The sequence below is a fragment of the Mauremys reevesii genome, linkage group 7, assembly GCF_016161935.1.
Source record: "Mauremys reevesii isolate NIE-2019 linkage group 7, ASM1616193v1, whole genome shotgun sequence".
NCBI classification, from domain to species: Eukaryota; Metazoa; Chordata; order Testudines; family Geoemydidae; genus Mauremys; species Mauremys reevesii.
In genome coordinates this window covers 38,814,713-38,834,316 of record NC_052629.1, presented here as the reverse complement: position 1 = coordinate 38,834,316, position 19,604 = coordinate 38,814,713, and the positions used below count along the sequence as shown (strand labels likewise).

At 42.5% G+C, this 19,604-nt stretch overlaps 1 protein-coding gene across 2 annotated transcripts; it reads right to left on the bottom strand.

Annotated features, from left to right (window-relative positions):
- Positions 1–2,542: 2,542 nt before the first annotated feature.
- ECD (ecdysoneless cell cycle regulator) lies at positions 2,543–19,527 on the bottom strand. Of its 2 annotated transcripts, XM_039546428.1 has the most exons (14): positions 19,371–19,527; positions 18,682–18,907; positions 17,211–17,328; positions 15,603–15,690; positions 13,685–13,863; positions 12,727–12,919; positions 11,910–12,038; positions 10,521–10,646; positions 8,344–8,429; positions 8,146–8,252; positions 7,531–7,714; positions 5,932–5,999; positions 5,633–5,844; positions 2,543–3,517 (listed from the first exon to the last, which is right to left on the bottom strand). In XM_039546428.1, exons 2-14 carry the CDS (start codon positions 18,884–18,886, stop codon positions 3,275–3,277), a joined length of 1,938 nt encoding a protein of 645 aa, XP_039402362.1. In that variant the 5' UTR covers positions 18,887–18,907; positions 19,371–19,527; the 3' UTR covers positions 2,543–3,274. The 2 variants fall into 2 exon arrangements, with proteins under 2 accessions (XP_039402362.1, XP_039402361.1); XM_039546427.1 differs by lacking the exon at positions 19,371–19,527 and having other exon boundaries at positions 3,275–3,517; positions 5,633–5,850; positions 18,682–18,886.
- Positions 19,528–19,604: the final 77 nt, after the last annotated feature.

Sequence of the window (19,604 nt, the reverse complement as noted above, 5' to 3'; positions counted from 1 at the left end):
CATCAGTGTGTTGCTCTGTTAAGTTTTTACAATTAATACTTCCAAATGAATTTTAATTAGAAGAGCATAAACACACAAAGTCCATTTTTCAAAGTCATTAAAGAATGTTTACATTTACACAAATGCCACGGCAATCTTTAGCTTCAAACAGCTTTACATCTTGCTGCCTCTCAGCCTTCTCAACTTTTGTCTCTTCTACTCTGCTGCCAAGGACTATTTAGTAGGAATTCCTTTGGGTGTTGGGTGACCACCAAACACAACAATCTAAAAACCAGCACTGCTTCCTCCACCTTTCTGACAAAGATGAGGGGAGAAGCCCAGCTGGGGGAGGAGCTGCTATCCTCCCCCATCTCCATAGTGTTTGATGCTGAAGTTGCCCTGTGCTCTCTAGAGTCCAGGCTGCTCTTCTCTGGCCAGCTGGCCTTTCAGCTCCAGTTGGGGTTCCTGTAGTGCAGGCCTCCCACTCTGAAATCTGGGACTTCTTCAGCCACATATTTGTCACTGAACACTTTTGACTACCTAGATTTGTTTTACTCTCTGCCAGTCCAAAGCCAAAAAACAAAACCACCACCACCACCTTTCTTAATTTTCAAAAAGGAAGACTCTGGCAAGCCCCACTCCAGCCACAGAGGATTCACACTTGATTTAAAAGTACTGATGATGCAGTGGGACTTGGGAGAAACTGCATGCACAGACAGGTAGATAAAGCGCTGAGAGGCTCATTTTCCCTTCCACTGCTGCAAGAGATCCCACATTTGCTCCCAGTGAGTTAGGAAACTAAATTACCACCTAACAGCTGAATCACTTAATTATTATCCAAGATTAGACATCTTAATAGGAATTAGAATACTGTGGGCTGGCTATGATGCTGCTAGAGTGTGTGCTGCATGAAGAGGAGTGAAGACACATTTATCTTCCTGCCTAAAATAGCAAGCTTGCAGCTAATTAATCCATCCATGCTTGGATCTGTCCCAGGCTTCAGGCTACAAGTAGGAAAAAGTTAAATTGTCAGAAGTTCTACATAAATACTTCTGCAACAGAAGCGGATATTCAACTGAACCAGGGAATTTTATCACACCCAAAACTTTGACAGCAAGTTAAGAAACACTGTTCCTCCCCACTTGGTTACCATACTGGGATACCATCAGACTTCACTCACCATAAAATTCTATTATAATTAAAAGCAAAAATGTTTTAGTACATTATTCCAAAAATCAGGAAGGCAAGATGGCAATGTTTATTACAGCATTTAACTAATCTTAGATGCTGAATTATAATGTGGGTAATTGTACAACAACCTGAGATGAGTATAAGAATTGATAAATATAAATGGTTGGAATAAATAAAATTCTTAATGACAGGGATTTAACTAAGACAGATAACATCAAGACAACAATCAGCAGTAGGAGAGCCTAGAAGAAACTGCAGCAGTTTTGCGCTGTATTTTACATTGACCATTAATAATTTAGGGTATTTTTCACTTTGTCCCTGTACAGTCAAATTCTGGCACTTACAGCATCTTATCAGAGATACATAAAAAACTCTACAAATGTGGGCAAACTATTAAATTTTACAAATGGGAAAACAGACACAGGCCAAGGTATCTCAGCAAGGTTGTGGCAGAGCCTCAGCCAGTGACTTCACAGGAAGTATGACAATTTAAACCATTTAAAGATTTCTCTTTCTAACTTTCAACTCACCTGGTCTGGGAACTGGACAGGTTGCCTCTCTTATAACAGAGATCTAATAAGCCTCCTGCTGGTGGTGACTGGAATACTGGTGTGACATTCAACATCAGCAGTATAAGAAACCAGTTACTAATCTCCTCTTCTTTAGCATCAAGAAAATGGCAGAATTTTTGTACTTTTTTTTTTTAATAAAAATCTATTTGCAATTTCAAGCGACTAACTTATGTTCAGACTTTCAAATGTATTTAAGAACAATACTTAGAAAATCAGTTCTGCCTTCACTTGCCTGCTAGGACTGGTCGGTATTCAGGCTTTTGCTTCCTTGAGAGTTCGACCGTACTAATCTCCAAAACAAAAAATGGAGCTTTTCCTACACTAATTAAGGTGCCTATGTTAACTGTTAAGGAAACTACACAGAAAAACTAATCAAAATCTTGACAAGTAAGTGAAGGAGGAACCTTTTCTATATTTATTTGAAATAACTAGAGGAATATAAGATAGTCTTCATATGCATAACCTAAAAGGTTTGCTACCTAGCTTTAACTGATTTAACTTTAAGCTTTTCAATTCGGTATAGAAACAAAATGTTGAATGTCTTCCAATTAAACTTTTATTAAAGCAAGACAGACTTGTTTAGATTGGGCCCACATACAGATACTGTTGGCACAAAATCATTTTTCAGCCACCTGAGGTAGTAGGTAGTTCAAATAAACAAAAGCCAAGTTTGGTCACAAGCTTTCTTTCAAATACAATGGTGTTGAGAAATGCTTTTTAATTTTGAGGATTTCCAATACTGCCCTGAGAAAAATAAGTGCAACTTCAAAGGAAAAAAAAAAGTTACAGCAGCCAAGTTGTACTTTTAAATATCTTTATTTAAATAAATTAGAAAAATGCTTATAGAAAAATATATTAAAATACCCAGGCTGGTAAATCTACAATTCTCCATTATTTGAAGAAATCTGTATAGTTTTCACTACTCATCAAAACTGCTTACACTGAAGCTTTTGTACTTTAGAACCTGTGTGTGTCAGTGGGTGCTTGTTGGGCAGACAGATGTTTGTGCATATCAACAGCAAAAAGCAGACGACAGAAGAGGGTACTACTGCTGGTGTATGACCTATTATATCCTTCTTGACATAGCAGCATTTCAAGAGGATCTGCATCTCATCCACATTTTAGCCACTAAAATAAAACATTAATGGCTAAAAGGGCCAAAAAAATTGTGAGTGGCAAAGGAAAAGAAAGCAAGACCTGGAGTCTTCCCAGAGTGCCAGTATCACCTAGATGACCTTTATATTGGATACACAGCTTTTATAATAGACATAGGAAATTTTCATTCAAATCAGAACACTCTTCACAATTTTTCTAAAATATATTAGCACAAGAGAAGACTGCTTTATTCCCAAGGCAACTTTTTGCATTTAACAGATCAGACAACCAGGTAAGTATTTTGCACACACATCTAAAGCCATGTAAAATGTATTGAAGTGTTTAGTACTGAAACCATTCACAGTGTCTGCTATACCACTGCTACTCTGCAGGATGGGAGTAGAAGCACAAACTGTCCTCTGAACCAGGATAACAGATTAATCCTTTGCTCTGCTATTAATGCATCTATGGTCTGAATTTTCAGGTAAATGCACTCCCATACTCTGTAGGATGTTAGAAGCAGGTCCTGCAAGTCCAGCTTGAGCACTATATGATTCCAGCAGGTTAGTCACTAGGTTCAGATCTACATCCACAGGTGTCAAATCAGTATCTCCTGCATCAGAATCATCTTCTAAGGCACAGTCAGCATCTCGAGACAGAGGTTCTTTAGCAGAACGAGCCTGTAGCACATACAGAGAATAAATTTTAAAGACAAATATTTGATTACATGTAGGTTCTTTATGACAATCACTGGTGGTACAGGGTGAAAAGCAACCATAGTGGTAGAAGCTCCTGACTAAGACAGCAGGGAAGGCACAGACTGATCTATGAAACTACCAGAATTACTCTTCACAATCAAGGCAGGGGAGGAAAAACCCCCACAAGTGAGTTAAGCAGATAGTTTAGAAGCCAAGTTAAAGTCCAGTATGTCCCACCCGCACCCAAATGCACATGGAAGGCATAGAGACTAACCCTCAAATCTTGTACCTGGAAAGGGATGGGGATCTAGTAAAGAGGGTTCAGGCAGAGGAGCGGGTATGGGGGTGCTTGGGGGCTCTACGCTGGCAGAGAAGGGGGGTGTGATGTACTCGTGGAGGAGGGTGGAGGAGGAGAGGGGGTATCAGGAGGGTTGTGGGAGAAAGGTGCAGGGGAAGGGGGCGGTGCGGGAGGAGAGAGCTGGGGGAGGGTACAAGGGGAAAGGTGCGGGTGAAGGGAGAGTACAAGGGGAAGGGGTTTGGCGAAGGAGCGATGGGGGGGAGGTACAATTGAAGAGGCTACGAGTGGGATGGGGGGTGCAACGGCCGAGAGGGGCAGGCACTGATGGCTGCTTCCCCAGCCCTGTGCAGGCAAAGCCAAGAGGAGGGACACTGACCCCCTGGTGCCCGAGCCGCGGGGATCCCCTGGTGGAGCAGTATCCCCCACTGCTCTGCTCGGAGCCGGGCTCTGCCTCTCCCCTGGCAGCTCGGGCTGCCCAGCCACTCGCCCCATCAGCACGCGAGCCGGGATCCGCGCCCCCTGCCCAGCCCGGCGGTGCCCTGCACAGCCCACTTGGGCCGTGAAACGCCGCGCCACCCTGGGGAGACTCAGAGCAGCAGCAGTGACAGTAATGGTAGCGGCAGCCAGGGCCGGCTTTAGGAGGTGCGGGGCCCAATTCGAACAGTTTCGACAGGGCCCCGGCAGGGATGACTTTAACCCCCCCCCCCCCCACACACACACGTAAAAAAAACACGTGGGGCGTGTACTCACCGGGCGGTGCTCCGAGTCTTCAGCGGCACTTCGGCGGTGGGTCTTTCACTCGCTCCAGGACTTCAGCAGCACTGAAGGACCCACCGCCAAAGTGCCGCTGAAGACCCGAAGCGCCGCCAGGTGAGTAAAAATTTAAAAGGCGCCTCTAGCCAGGGAAGGGATTCTCACTGAGTGCGGGGCCCTCTTAGGCGAAGGGCCCGATTCAGGGGAATTGGTAGAATAGGCCTAAAGCTGGCCCTGGCGGCAGCAGGACCCCTCCTGCCTCCCTGACCCCGCTTCCCTCCCTCCCCGGCTCCTAACACACTCCGGGAGCCCTTCTCGCCGCCGCAGCCCGGGCTCAGCTCCAGGGGATGATACTCTGGCTCTCCAGAGGCAGGGCTCTGGCCAGGGCCAGCTCCCGGCTTTTTGCCGCCCCAAGCAGCCCTGGAGTTCTCTGTCCCTGGCAGGCGTGGGGCTGCGGCTTCTCTCCAGCTTAAGCCACTGCCCCGCGCCTGCCACGGACTGAGAACACCTGCGCCCGCAGCCCCGGAATTCTCTGTCCCCGGCAGGTGCGGGGCCGTGCCTGCTCTCCGGCTTAAGCCGCAGTGCCGCGCCTGACTGGGACCGAGAACACCAGGGCCTGCAGCCCCATACTTCTCCGTCCTCGGCAGGTGCGGGGCCGCGGCTTCTCTCCCCTGCTGGGCACTAGGCAGGCGCACATAAATGCCCCGGTGGGCACCATGGCGCCCTCAGGCACCGCGTTGGGGACCAGTGAACCAAACAATCTCACTATCAGAATCATCATGCAGAAGAAGTCCCAAGAGAAGGATATGGAGAAATGAAGCCAGGATTTGAAGCTACTGTGGAAGCCAAAAGTTTAGCTTTTTTATATACGGAATCAGTTTAGCGGTATAGCTACAGCACACATTGTTTGCACATAGGATATTTCTTTGGAAAGAGTTCCTGATCTCTGAGCATGTGCATCAGCCACGTATGCTTAGATTATTATTCTACTCCCTACCTCCTCTTTCATGGAAGGAGAGATATTAAAAAACCCAAAGCATACATACCACTTTCCTTGGGGTGATGAAGCTTTTACCAACATTGGTGTGTGTCAGTTCGCAGTCCATGTCATTCATGTATGATCTTAGACTTCCTATCATTTTGTTTGGCAATGCCTGTTCCTCTTGACCATGGGCTTCAGAATCCAAGTCTTCATCGCTGTCCAAGAACTCAAACTGCTCCTCTTCATCCAGATCATCTGAGTCCAGCTCTTCTGAGTCTGCACCTATATACAAATCAAGTCAATGCAATGTATATGGATGGCCAGGAAACAGAGCAGCATGTTAATAAAGAAACTAGATCTCACCTAATATTCTGTCTAAAGCATCTGTAAAAGAGTCAACATCAAAGGTGACACAGTCCTCAGCAGGTGACCTGAAATTTAAGAACAATTACTCCATGAATCCATTCTCTTGTACATCTGGTGTGGTATCCTTGGGCAAGAACATTTGGCATCAACCATGGCAGAATTAAGAGTGAAAAGTTTGGGGTGTTGGTCTGGTGATCTAGTGGCAGTGCAATACACTGCCATGCTCAAGGGCTTAGCCCAAGGACAGGAGGTGCTGAGAGTGACATGGAAAGTCGTGCACATGGAAAGCTGACATGGAGTGGGAAGGATAGTAAGAGACTCACATTGCTCCCTGCTGGCTGAATTGGGTGCCCAACAACCCAAGGAAGACATGATCAGTATTCTTCTGGAGAGGAGGGGAGGCATGCTACGCTATGCACAGCCTTCAAGAGAATGTCTGGGACTTTGAAGACCTGCCTGGGGAAAACACCCATGGGCTTGATTTACCCAAATATGAGATCAGAATATTGTTTGAGAGAGAATCTTAGAAAAAAATAAATCAGCTTCTCTGAATGTGTCAGACATCTGCATACATGATCCAAATCAAGTTCTTACACTTTAAAGTGGGTAAAAATAAGGGGAGTGGGAACTGATGAGGCTCTAAATCTGTTAACAGATGTTCATATGTAGAATTATGCTTCTAGTCTTAGTATTAATGTAGCTATTTAAAAAATTCACAACAGCCCACTCAAAATAGCCCACTCTCAAGCTCTTAAAAGTAAGGACTTGCTACACATTCTCAACATCTATAATGCTGAAACAGAACCACCACTGCACCTTATACTTACTTGTAAGTAAGAGGTGGCTGTTAACGTTTACGCTGAATATCTTGCTTAGTGTAACAAGAAACTTAGCAGCTGTGTTACTGTCAAATAAGCAAGTGAGAAAATACTGAAACACCTACAGTGAGGATTTTTTTTCACTCTTTGGGCTGTTTTGGAATGCGCAGCACTTCCTTATTTTTGTTAGATATAAGAAAGTACGTGTTACACACTGATAACACACTGCTGTTCTGTACTGCTTACTTGGAATGTTTACCTTTATGAATTCTAAGATATTATGCTAATGTATGATCTTCATCTTAAGAGGTCTGGCGCTCCCAACATAGCCATAAGTTAAAATTTTGTCTATGTGCAGCCTGATTAGGGACATTTTTAATAATTTTCTGTGGTCAGAAAAAATCACAATACACAATAAGACAACCATCCTCAGATGTATACAATCCAAAGAGCTCCAGTGTTGTTCGCACACTGTGGTGATGGGCACAACCTAAGTTAAGAAAAATGGATTCAAACATAAAACTGAAGTGAGAATTTTGGAAAATAAGACAGTGTTCAGATATTTTTACCAGTACCAGCTCAACATGTTATAGACGTGTATATAAACTAAGAATGTAATTCGGTTTCAGGGTTCTAGTGACATTAACAAATCACTCAAGCTTAGAGCTATGCTGGCTTGAAAAGCTGAATCCTTACCAGAACTGCAGCATTACTAATAGGGTTACAACATAAAAGAGCAATGCACTACATACACCATGCCAGATATTTAAACAAATACCATGGAGTTTCTGCTCCTTCATGTGTTGAGACTTTAGATATAAAAGCCTTCATGCTTTCAGTGACCTCTGCCAAATCATACTTCTGATCTTCCTCATTTGAGGGAGGAATTGACTCATTTCTACCTGACGCCTCACTCAGAATCTGATCCAGATCATCTGGAGAGATCTCCAACCAACCATCATCTGAAATAACAGAAAGGGAACATATTTGTCAACCTACAAGATCACATTTGGAATACTGTCACTTTAAAATGGGGGAAATATTGATCAGCAAGATGAATGTTAACACAATGCCTACTTATTGTAAATCACGAATACTTTATATGGAAATACTGAAATGCCTGATAATGAGAAAAGCTATAAAGGGGTTGGTGGAAGAGGTCACTTGACAAATACCTCTGACACCATTTTATCACTGGGCCAACAGACCAACTCGTATTTGGTGGCTTACAGAAAACAAACTGGTTATCCAAAGTAGTAGAGTGCACAAGTAGAGCTTGTGGCAGTCTCAGCACAAAGGCTGAAATTGAATATACATGGAGACTGAACTTCTATATATCCATTTGTTATATAAAGAGCAGTGCCTAATTTCCCATGACACCACCTTCACTCACCATCCTCAGGAGGAAGACTGGCAGCTTCTTTTTCAAGTTCATCCAAATTAAAGGATAACGTCTGTAGCAAGGTCAAGATTTCTTCACCTGGACTCAGAGCAACAGAGCTAAAAGAAAAAATCCCCCACATCTGTAAAATCCCATGAAATATAATTGAACATACAGACATTAACAATATCAGTTTACAGTAACTCTTACCTTTCAGGCTTGATAACAGACTGCTGGAAGTAATTCTCTGCCATATGCAGCTGGTCCAGGTACTTAGCAGATCCTTCCAGTTCTCCCTATTTAAAACAGGTCACCAACACTAGTGTATCAAATCCTCCCTCAACTTCCTTTTCATAGCAGTGTCCAGAGGAACTGCCACTAGTAGTGAAATGGGGGTGAATATCACAATGCTGTTTCCTTGCTTAGTTATTGGTAGGGCCTTACCAAATTCATTGGCCATGAAAAATGTGTTATGGACCATGAAATCTGGTCTTTTGTGTGCTTTTACCCTATACTGTACAGATTTCACAGGGGAGACCAGCATTTCTCAAACTGTGGGGTCCTGATCCAAAAGGGAGTTGCAGGGGAAATCACAAGGTTATTTTCAGGGGGACTGCAGTATTGCTACCCTTACTTCTGCACTGCCTTCAGAGCTGGGGGGCTGGAGACTGGTGGCTGTAAGCAGGCACCCAGCTCTGAAAGCAGTTCCCCTACACTGCTGCTGGTGAAGTAAGGGTAGCAATGCCATATCATGCCATCCTTACTTCTGCGCTGCTGCTTTCAGAACTGGGTGGGCAAAGAGTGGCAGCTGCTGACTGAGGGCCCAGCTCTGTAAGCAGCAGTGCAGAAGGGTAGCAATATACCATACCATCCTTACTTCTGCACTGCTGCTGGCGGCTGCTCTGCCTTCAGAGCTGGGCTCCTAGCCAGCAGCCGCTGCTCTCCAGCTGCTCAGCTCTGAAGGCAGTGCTGCCACCAGCAGCAGCGCAGAAATCAGGGTAGCAGTATTGCAAACCCCCACAATAACCTTGTGGTCCCCCCAACCCCCCCAAAAAACCCTTCTTTATGGGTCAGGACCCTTACAATTACAACACTGTGAAATTTCAGATGTAAATAGCTGAAATTGTGAAATTTATTATTTTTAAAATCCTGTAACGGTGAAAGTGACCAAAATGGGCCATGAATTTGGCAGGGCCCTAGTTATTGGTTTGCATACATTGGCTCTTTAGGAACAAATCCTACTTAGTGCAGCCTGGAGTAAACGGGAGCAATTAAGCAGTGACCATAACAATAGTGGTTTGTAGTATTATTGTAGCAGTGTTGGTCCTAGAATACTAGCGAGACAAGGCAGGTGAGGTAAATCTATTATTGGACCAACTTCTAGTGGTGAAAGAGACAAGTTTTTGAGATTACACAGATATTACCTCATGCACCTAGTCTCTCTAGCAACAATGATGTAAATTATACTACTTTCCCCATTTACACACAAAGTAGAGGGCAGAAAATGGGCATACATTTTGCTAATAGTAGCACATGAATTAAAAAGAAAAGAAAACATGCCAAAGAAGTGCTATGCAGCAATATAGTTGATCTTACACACAAAGAAATCAGGAAATGCAAAGTTATGGTTCCCACAGCAGCAACCACACTGAATATATTAATATATAACAAAAAAGAGGCAGGGTTACAGCTGCTGTGAGAACCACAGATGAATTTCCTGATGTTTGCACATTTACATTTGTAAGTGTGGTGTTGCAGGAGTGTACTTCTTTTTCATTTAATAATATTTTGCAAACATACTAAAAAGGTTAGGACTTGTCAACTTAAACTATAAGCCAAGGAATGACAGGTCAGAATTAAGAGACTTTGGTTTTTTTTTGTTTTTTTTTTTAAATCATCAGCTGCAGGAGACCAGAGGGATCAACGTGCATGATGTTAAATTCCAAGTGTGGAATTTAAGTATATTTGATTTGTGAAACAAAATCATTACAAAACTATATTCCCAATACATTTACTATTTGATATTATTGTTTTCAATATATACAAATAAAAGCACTTGCATGTAACAGCACTTGTAATTTTGGCTTCCTTCAAGCCTATCCTCTCATTCATGGTAGGTAGGAGCTCATCTCCAAATCCTACAATGTCTTTTCATTTGTAAAGACATTTTATTTTAAACTATTTGGTGGGGTGGAGGAAGGGAATGAAAAAGAACTGTATACAGAATTTAGGAGTGGTCTCTCCCATGACATGAGCTTATCTTTCATGATGAGAGGAATTATGTCCCTCAGCCGCTACCTAAAATCTGCTGTAAATTCTGACTGAAATTTGAAAGCTGGTTTTGTTTTTCCTGAGTTATACAAAAAGAGACAGAGACAGTTCCTTACCTTGAAATAATTATTTGTCTTCAAGCTGTTGAGGAAACCAGCCCAAAACGGGGTGTTTAATACTTGCCTCTTGGAATCAGGAGAAACTGTATTGCACTTGGAGCATAATATTTCAAAGCCATGAGCCTATATAAGAGATGCAGGAAACATAGGTTCTTAAATATGACACATTTCTTGAAGTTCACTTTAAATGACTGCACAGAGAAATCAGTAGTGGTAAGCTCCTGACTTTGTCACGAGATAAATGATTTGATGCCTGCTCCCTGGGACATGATGGCCTCGGAGTACTGCAGAGGCAGAGTTCTCAACTTCCAGAATAGCAAGGGGGTGGCCCATGACCAGGGATCCTAGAAATCCATTTGCTGCAGGGAAAAAAGTGGGGTTTGTTTGTTTGTTTTTAAACAAAGAATCTTTAGTTCTTTACATTTTGTGGGAAACTATTTTATACATTTTATATATATATAGTGGAACCCCGATTATCTGATCTAATTGGGACTGGGGCCAGATTGGATAATCAAAAATTCAGATAATCAGGAGAATAGGTAGGGCTTGGACTGTCAGCCCTGGGTGGCAGGTCTTTGGCTGTCACTTTAAAAATTGTAAATATATCAATAAAGCATTGTGTTCAACTGATATCTATATATATTGTGGCTAGAGAAACTAAAGTTCAGGAATTCATTTCAATCACAGAAAAAGACAGATTTTTATGGGATTTGTTTTAGTCAGAGCATTTTGGGTTTTTTATCATGGAAAAGTAGGATCCCTGCCCATGACACTCAGCAGCAATCCTAACAAGTGATTAAGATGTGTTGACAGGCTTCAAGAGGAGGCCCATCCATTTCTTCTGGGCTGCAAGGACAAAGGAGATCTTTCATCTTTGTGAAGGTCTCATTTCCATTTTCCTAGAATAAGACTTAGTTTTTCAACAAAGACAACATGGTGGTAAGAATATCTGGATCCTTCTGGTACAACTTCCAGTGGAGGAGATGCACTAGTAATCAGTTATGGGTTCCTATTTTTCTAGGACAGACAAGACTCCTGCAAGAAGAGTGGAAGATTCTCTCTTTAATGACTTGGGAGAAGCATAGCTGGGAACTAGATTGAGATGGGGAGAGAGTAAAGTTTGAGAAAAAGGAATGGATTTGCTTAAAGGGAAAGTACTTGGAGGAAATACCCATGCCTAATCTGTAAAAACAGTCCTCTACAGCTGTCTGATACAGCATCCTTTTGGGGATGTAAGTTGCTGTTTGGCTCCAAGTTCCCTCTGTAAGCAAGCCAGGGGAAAATAAAGAGGCACCCCCTAATGATTCAACCACCCCCAAAAATATGAACTAGAAGGGAAAACAAAAACAAAACATAAGTGTAGGAGACATGTAAAAAAGACATTACCAGTTTCATGCCTAGCTCATGTGCTTTGTATTGATGGTGTACAGGGGAAGGCAATGTATATCCACTGCGCCTGTCTGGAACAAACTTCTGCTGCATTAATTGTGCATATAAACATTTAGTGAATGTGACCTGTAAATATCAAAATTAAAAATAAATATACATATTGTAGCATGATTTTCTAGAAGAGATACCAACTTAAATAAAAAGCCATACTTTTGTCTGAAATTTATTTTACACCTGCAGTTGTTAAAAGTAACACAATGTTACTTAAAGATTGGTGATTTGCCCCCCATTTTTATGTCAGAATTCCAATATCCTCCTTCTGGGAGCTGGATGACTTCAGTGAGGCCTTCTTGTATAAATAAAGTCAGCAGGTGGCTGCTGAGAGGCCTCACTCTGGTGAAGAATGGGGTTGGGAGCAATGGAAGGAAGAAAAAGAGTGGCAAAGTTCCATCCACCCTGCACAGTAAGGTTTGAAAAAGGAGTTTCCCCTAGTTATTGGGGCAGAAGGAGAAAGAAAGCACAGATAAAAGGAATGTAGACTTTTTCTAATTTTAGGGTTGTTTTGGGGAAGGGTGGCACAAAACTTTTTGGAGTCTATAATCATCTAGTTCCCATTACTGTTTGACTATATAGTGGTAAGACACAACATTCCTAAAGCAAACAGTAATTCATGACTGCCCTCAAGAAAAATTAATTAGTAAACATACTGTTTTAAAATTGAAAGCCAGACATTTCCTAACATGACTACAGAACAAACAGTATATCCATCAATCAAGCAGTCAGTAGAATGGCAATAAGTTACAGGCAGACTTACTGAAGTCATGACACGTGTGTTGGGCAAGAAAGTTTTGAAAGGGCGACATGCTTGTAAGTCAATGGAATCTCGCAGATAAAAGGCCTGGACTGCTGCAGCTACCAGTGCAGGGCGATGCTTCAACACTACCACAATGCCTGCTGGAAGGTAACAGTGGGCTTGGTGAAGGGAGGCCTGGACTTTCTCAGGATATCTGTGGCAGACAAAATACAAAAAATATTACAGACATGACCAGCCGTTTAATATAGGCCTGTTTCCTCTTTCATTTAATATCAGAATGTACATTATGCCAGACTATTCTAATTTGATTTCAGAATATTTTAATACTAGTCAATAATGTTTCTGCAATGTTTCTACAAGAGACTTGCAAAGCCAAGCTTTTTTGCCAAGATCAATGAAATCCCATTCCCCACCCCTCGTTTTGGGGAAATGCATCATTGTGAACTAGCCTAACAGGCTAGCTGTCTAGCTTCTTGTTAATAAGCAGAGGAGTCAAATTACAGTCATTTTGCTCAGCTTCTGTGAAGGAATTTCTACCACCAATCCAGTCATCTTTACTGACCATTCCTGAATGCAAGTTGATGGTCTGAAGGACATTCTACTTCTGGTCTCTCAGCTGAGAGCCCAGACACACACTTCTATGGACAGGCCCAAATTGCTGTCAGCCTTCCTGGAAGTCATGAATGAAGAAATGTTGTCCTTTTGTAAAAGACTGGCATTTAGCCCTGAACCACTGAGGTGTCAATGCTGAGATCAGAATATAGTGTATAGGCCTAGCGTTGTTAGGGTCCCCACCATAAGAATGCCAAACCAATTGTCAGGATAGGAGTAACCTCATCATAGTTAACAGGAAAATGGTTTAGATACCATGGATACTTAGATATGGGAGGTAAGTTCCCTAGACAGCTCAGTATCAGAACATTCTGGTAAAGAATATCAGAAAAAATAATCCACATACCCACTGATGCGTTTATATACTGCTGCTCTAATAGAGTTTGTGGCCAGGAAGTCCTCTGGGTGTGCAGACAATAGCATTAACACCTGCAGGATTGTTGGACTGGTGGCAGGTAGCCAAGGCTCCTCTCCAGGAGTCTTTGGCTGTGGGATGATGCACAATTCTCCTTGGTGGAAAAAAACCTGACAAAATGTAACATGTTCATTAGGCAAAATTTTGCTAGTGTTCCATACTGGTCTTAAATTAATGAATGACTGGTGAATTTATACATAGTTACAAAAACATTCTCCATGTGAAGGGATGGTTAGAGAGGATCAAAATGGCACATCAGAAGGAACATCCATATTCATGCACACATTAACGAATTTATCTATTAGATGGACTTTTTTGCATTTATCCAAACTACAGAGAACACATTGGAAATTAGAGGAGTATGAGAAGAGAACTGATGCAAGCAGCAGAAGTTGAGGAAAGGGGGTAATTATTCAGAGAGCGTCATTGGGTGCAGTGAAGACTCATGACTCAATCATTGATTCAGAACAATTCTGACGGCAACAGGTCCAGTCAAATGAATTTTTAATTTATTTCAGTTTCTTTAACAGCACAAATGGTCTTCATCAGAGGTCTCCACACTTAGAGAAAGGAGGCAGGGAGGCTTAGGATCAAATCTCAGTACTGATACTGCCCAGCTGTGTAATTGCTCTGTGTCTCAGTTTCCCCATCTGATGAACAGAGGACACTTCTCTCTCTCCTTGCTGAACATCTGCAAAGCACTTTTGATCTCCTTGTAAAGAAGCTAAAATAGCTCTATATATCCAGAGAAGGTTGCGTAGTTTTTTTTGTTTGTGGGGTGGTTTTGTTTTGTTTTTTTCCCAAATAAAGAGCATTCAGGAGAAGAAACAGCCCTGCCAATAAGTATCATTCCATCCTGTCACTTAAACTAATGGCTGCCAAGACACTCACTTATATTTACTGATTATATAATATCAGTAGTGCCACACACAGGCTTCATCAGTATTTACACTGTTTTATGTAATATTGGTATTATGTACCCAGAAGTTCAGTATCAGAGAGGTAGCCGTGTTAGTCTGGTTCTGTAAATCCTGTGGCACCTTATAGACTAACAGACGTTTTATAGCATGAGCTTTCGTGGGTGAATGCCCACTTCGTCGGATGCAAGAGTAGCATCCGACGAAGTGGGCATTCACCCACGAAAGCTCATGCTGCAAAACGTCTGTTAGTCTATAAGGTGCCACAGGATTCTTTGCTGCTTTTCCAGAAGTTCAGGTAACTTTAAAGGTAAAACAGAAATTTTAAGCATGATCTGTGTGTGAGAACCATTTTGTTAGGAAAAAGTATGCTGGGTAATCACACTTGTTTAACTACTAGATAATATTTCTTACTAACAAATTTAGATGACATGTATAGGTTATGAATCTGGCTTTCTTCTTATTTGCAACTTCTGATACCTCGACATGGTGATACACTAAGTGTAGATCAATTACTTCATAGCGATCAGAATTCACAAACATTCCCACAGCAGTTTCCTAGAGAACATCATTCAAATGAATGGGATGTTAGAACACATATTATGTTCAACTGCACTGGATGTGTTCAACTGCTAAGCCTATAGTAAGTTTTTGTGGTAAGCAGAGTTATTAAAAAACAGAACAGAAGAAGGCTAGACTGTGGTCAAAGAGATCAAGCAACTGATCACAAGACTCTCGTTCAGTCCAGAGATGCCTTTACAAATAATGTGCCAAGTGTAGATTTGCAATGGAAGTAGGAGAATAAGACAGGTCAACTAATTTCATTTGTAGCTTAAGATGGGATTTGATTTTAAGTCTGCAGGGGTAAAAGAATACTGCAATGAACTCAATACATCGAATCACCTGCACACTTGCATGACAATTTCACCTACCCGATTGACACTATTTTCAGGTGTTAACCACTTTGGGAGGAAGTCAGCTGCTTCTATCAGCAGGAACTCACCATCATTGTCATCAACCCTAACCAAATAGAAATCAGTGTCATATTAAACATGGCCCTGTATAGCACAATGACAAATAATTATCAGTTATTGTTTCAGTGAAAGGGGGCTTCATCACTTCAAAAAAAAAAAACAAAAACAAAAAAAAACCCACCCAAACCACATTCATTGTTTAAGATTTATTTCCCTCTTAATCCTCTAAAACAAGACAGAAACATACCATTACATGGTTAAAGGTTTCAGCTGCCTGCTCCTTTTAGGAAAGGCATTTCCCCTTTTACTTGGTAGCAGCCTTAAAATAGGGTTTCCAGGATTTTTTTTTTTTTGCATTTTCCTATATTGAAGTCACCTAATGTTTCCTTCACTTGAAGGAGTTCTTTCACTGATAGTAAGTTAAGAGGTTTGCAAAATTTTTAGTCATATTTGTATTATGAACAAGAACAGGACTCATTTCTTTGAGCCATGTATTAGGAAAACATTGGAAACATGCAATATGCTCAAGTACAGTTTATATAGAAACACAATTAAGAACAAGACTGGGGGAATATTATTTCTACACACAGATGCTGCAATGTCAAGCACTAACCATATTATATTCTGGTCACCCTAAAAGGCACTTTTATTTCATCTATCCTAGAGGAGAGTAGAATTTAAAATTAAGAAGATATTGTTATATAGTAATCCTAAAATTCTAACTACAGAGATTCGTATTCTCCCTCAGGCCCTGGTACACCAGAGCACTTAAGAACATGCTTAACTAAATTCAAAGGGACTATGCGTGTGCTTAAAATTAAGCACATGATTACACACTTTGCTGAATTGGGCCCTCAATGAACAGTCTATAGAAAGACCAGCAAAAGAGACAAATTACTTGTGTACTTTTCTGAACATATTAACAGTGGGCAACTCAACTGCTAATCTCTTTTCCCTTACTTTTCCTATATGACAAGAAACCATTAGTACAAAGCCACTACTGTGAATTCTATTTTCAATAAATACTTCACAAACTCAGATGTCTAACATGAACACTGGGGCCAGGTCTACACTACAGACCTCTATCAGTATAAGTACGTTGCTCCAGGATGTAAAAAATCCACACCCGTGTGACGTAGTTATATTGACCTAACTTTCCATATAGACAGTGTTATGTTGATGAGAGAGTTTCTCTCATTGACATAGCTACCGCCTCTTGAGAAGGTGGATTAACTATGGCAACAGGAAAAGCTCTCCCATCAGCATAGGAACGTCTTCACTTATGCACTGCAGCTGCGCCGATGCAGCGTTTTAAGTGAAGACCTGGGATCTAGCCTACATGTACTGAAGTAAATGGTAAGACTCAAGTTAACACTTTCAAGCTGTTTTAGAAGGAAAAGTTATTTGTCTTTTGTTTTCCCCATCTTGACAACAGAAAAGTGTTTTTGAAAAGGCAATCTAATATTATCCTGGTGAGGTTTAGAGTACAGCAATAGCTGTCATTGAAGGAGCTTAGAAGTCTTTAATTTACAGTTTCACAAAACGCTGAAAATGTGTTAGAGGTACCTTGCTGCTAATTCTGGAAACTTCTTTGTTATTTGCTGTATGAGGTACACAATAAACCATTCATCTTCAATATTATCCCCAAATTTAGTCACACCACCAATATGTGCAGGGATATCTCCTGGAAGGAGGGATTAAAAAAAGAATTCAAAGACAGAAGTTAAGCAGTATGATCTCTATTAATGGTCTGTAAAATATAGTCAATCTATTCACTATGTATGAGAGGGGTAGCTGTGTTAGTCTGTATCTACAAAAACAACGAGGAGTCCGGTGGCACCTTAAAGACTAATGCCCAAATAAATTGGTTAGTATTTAAGGTGCCACCGGACTCCTCTTTGTTTCAATCTATTCATTATGTCGGCGGTTCTCAAACTTTAGCAACCCGAGGACCCGCATTTTGATTTATAATTTTTCAGGGACCCCTAAGCTCCCCCTGTCCTGCTCAGCCCCAGGCCCCACCCCCACTCTACCTCTTCCCCCAGGTCCTCACTCCCCTACCCTCACTCACTTTCACCAGACTGGGGCAGGAGATGTGGGGTGCAGGGTCTGGGTGGGAGTTTAGGTACAGGAGGGGATGTGGGCTCTGGAAAGGAGGTTGGGTGTGGGCTTTGGGCTAAGGTGTGGGAGGGGGTGAGGGTTGCGGGCTCTGGTCAGGTGACGCTTAACTCAGGCATCTCCTGAAAGCAACCAGAACACATCTCTCTGGCAGCGGTTCCTAGGTGGGGCGGCCAAGAGGATCTCCAAGCGCTGACCCTGCCCACAAGCACTGCCTCCACAGCTCCCATTGGCCACAGTGCCCAGCCAATGGGAGTTGCGGAGTCAGAGCTTGGGGTGGGGGTAGCATGCAGCGACCCCCGCCAGGGTCGCAGGGATGTGCTGGCCACTTCCAGGAGCAGCACGGAGCCAGGGAACGTGCTTTAGCTCCACTGGACTTTTAGCACCTAAAATCTCCCGGGTTGGCTTCAGTAGGCTCCAGGAGATAGAGGGAGGGGGAGGAATTGATCAGCAGGGCCCGTGGCCCCCCAGACTACCCTCGGGGACCCCAGTTTGAGAAATGCTGCACTACGTAGTATAACTGGGGGTGGGGAGAAATGGGACAGAACATGACTCAGTAGTTGAAATGCTGAATGTTTTGTGCTAGTAGTTCTGTTAACAGCAATATCAAACAGAAAGAAAGCAAGATAAACAGTAGGCAACCTTAGTGATAACTGCAGTACCAATACAACAAAATATGGAGAATGATTTGCAACTTTTCACTTGAGGAAAGGGGTTAAACTAACAATACTATAAAAAAAACTGAGTTTTCAGTGAACAAACTCATAACAGTTTCAGTTTCTCCTCCTCTTGGGCTCAAAGATATACAGACATCACTCAGTAATACCACCAGCATATTTTATTTTCATAATAGTAGCCAGTCACTAAGCAGGTGGAAATCCAACCCTATACCAGATGAAAACAAATTCAGTAGTTTTACCTTTAATAGGTTTGTATTTGAGATTAAAAGGTTGATTTTGCCAGATATAAGAAACTAATATTGGTGCAAACTGGACCAATATCCTCTCAATGTACTGCTGAAGAACTTCTCTGTGTTGGTCTGGGTCACCTGGTTCACAAGGTAGCAGAAAGAGTTGGTACTGCACTGCATCATCTACAGTTGCCAATCTCAGCTCCCCTTCCATTCTGAACTTTTATAAAGTGTCCTTCAAAAAACAAACCGAATAGGTTCCATCATTCAAAACCAGTAAATATTAAGTAACCCATCCTCCAAAATGATATAATCAGCCATGTTATCAATTCAAAACATTCCTGACACTCTTCTACATTGCCCCAGCCAGTCACATCTATAAGAAAACCCTTTATTTACTTTATGGAGCAAACCAATTCTACAGCAGAGCGTAACCTTAAAAGTTGTCCCAAATGACGTATAAATAGGAGAACTCAGCCCTATTTCAAGCACTCTGTATTAGGGTGACCAGATGTCCCAATTTTATAGGGACAGTCCCGATTTTTGGGTCTTTTTCTTATATAGGCTCCTATTACCCCCTGCCCCGATTTTTCACACTTGCTGTCTGGTCACCCTACTCTGTATCCAGAGCCATGGCAACGGGTGCCACAGACACACATCAGGGTCATCCCCGAAAGAGACACTGGCCAGTCACCAACCTCCACCCCCACGCGGCCACCATCAGGGCCACAGAAGAGAGCGGGCCCCGCTGCCCTTCTCCGCGCAGGCCTAATGCCTCGCGGCCTCTTCTCCACAAACTACACCAGCCGCTTCCAACGCCCCCGCGGCTACTGCGCCCAGCCCGGGACACCCTGACCCGACCAACGGCAGCGGGTTCCCGGGGAGCTGCGGGCGCAGAGCGCCTGGCGAGGGCCCCGGCGCGCGAGTGCGGC

What these genes read in the sequence shown, in the direction of transcription:
- ECD (XM_039546427.1), bottom strand. Translation starts at nt 18,886, where the DNA reads ATGGAAGGGGAGCTGAGATTGGCAACTGTAGATGATGCAGTGCAGTAC. An exon ending in TTTCCAGAATTAGCAGCAAG is followed by an intron (nt 15,691 to 17,210) that starts GTACCTCTAACA and finishes CTATTTGGTTAG; the next exon opens with GGTTGATGACAATGATGGTG. An exon ending in AGACAAATAATTATTTCAAG is followed by an intron (nt 8,430 to 10,520) that starts GTAAGGAACTGT and finishes TGTTTTAAATAG; the next exon opens with GGAGAACTGGAAGGATCTGC.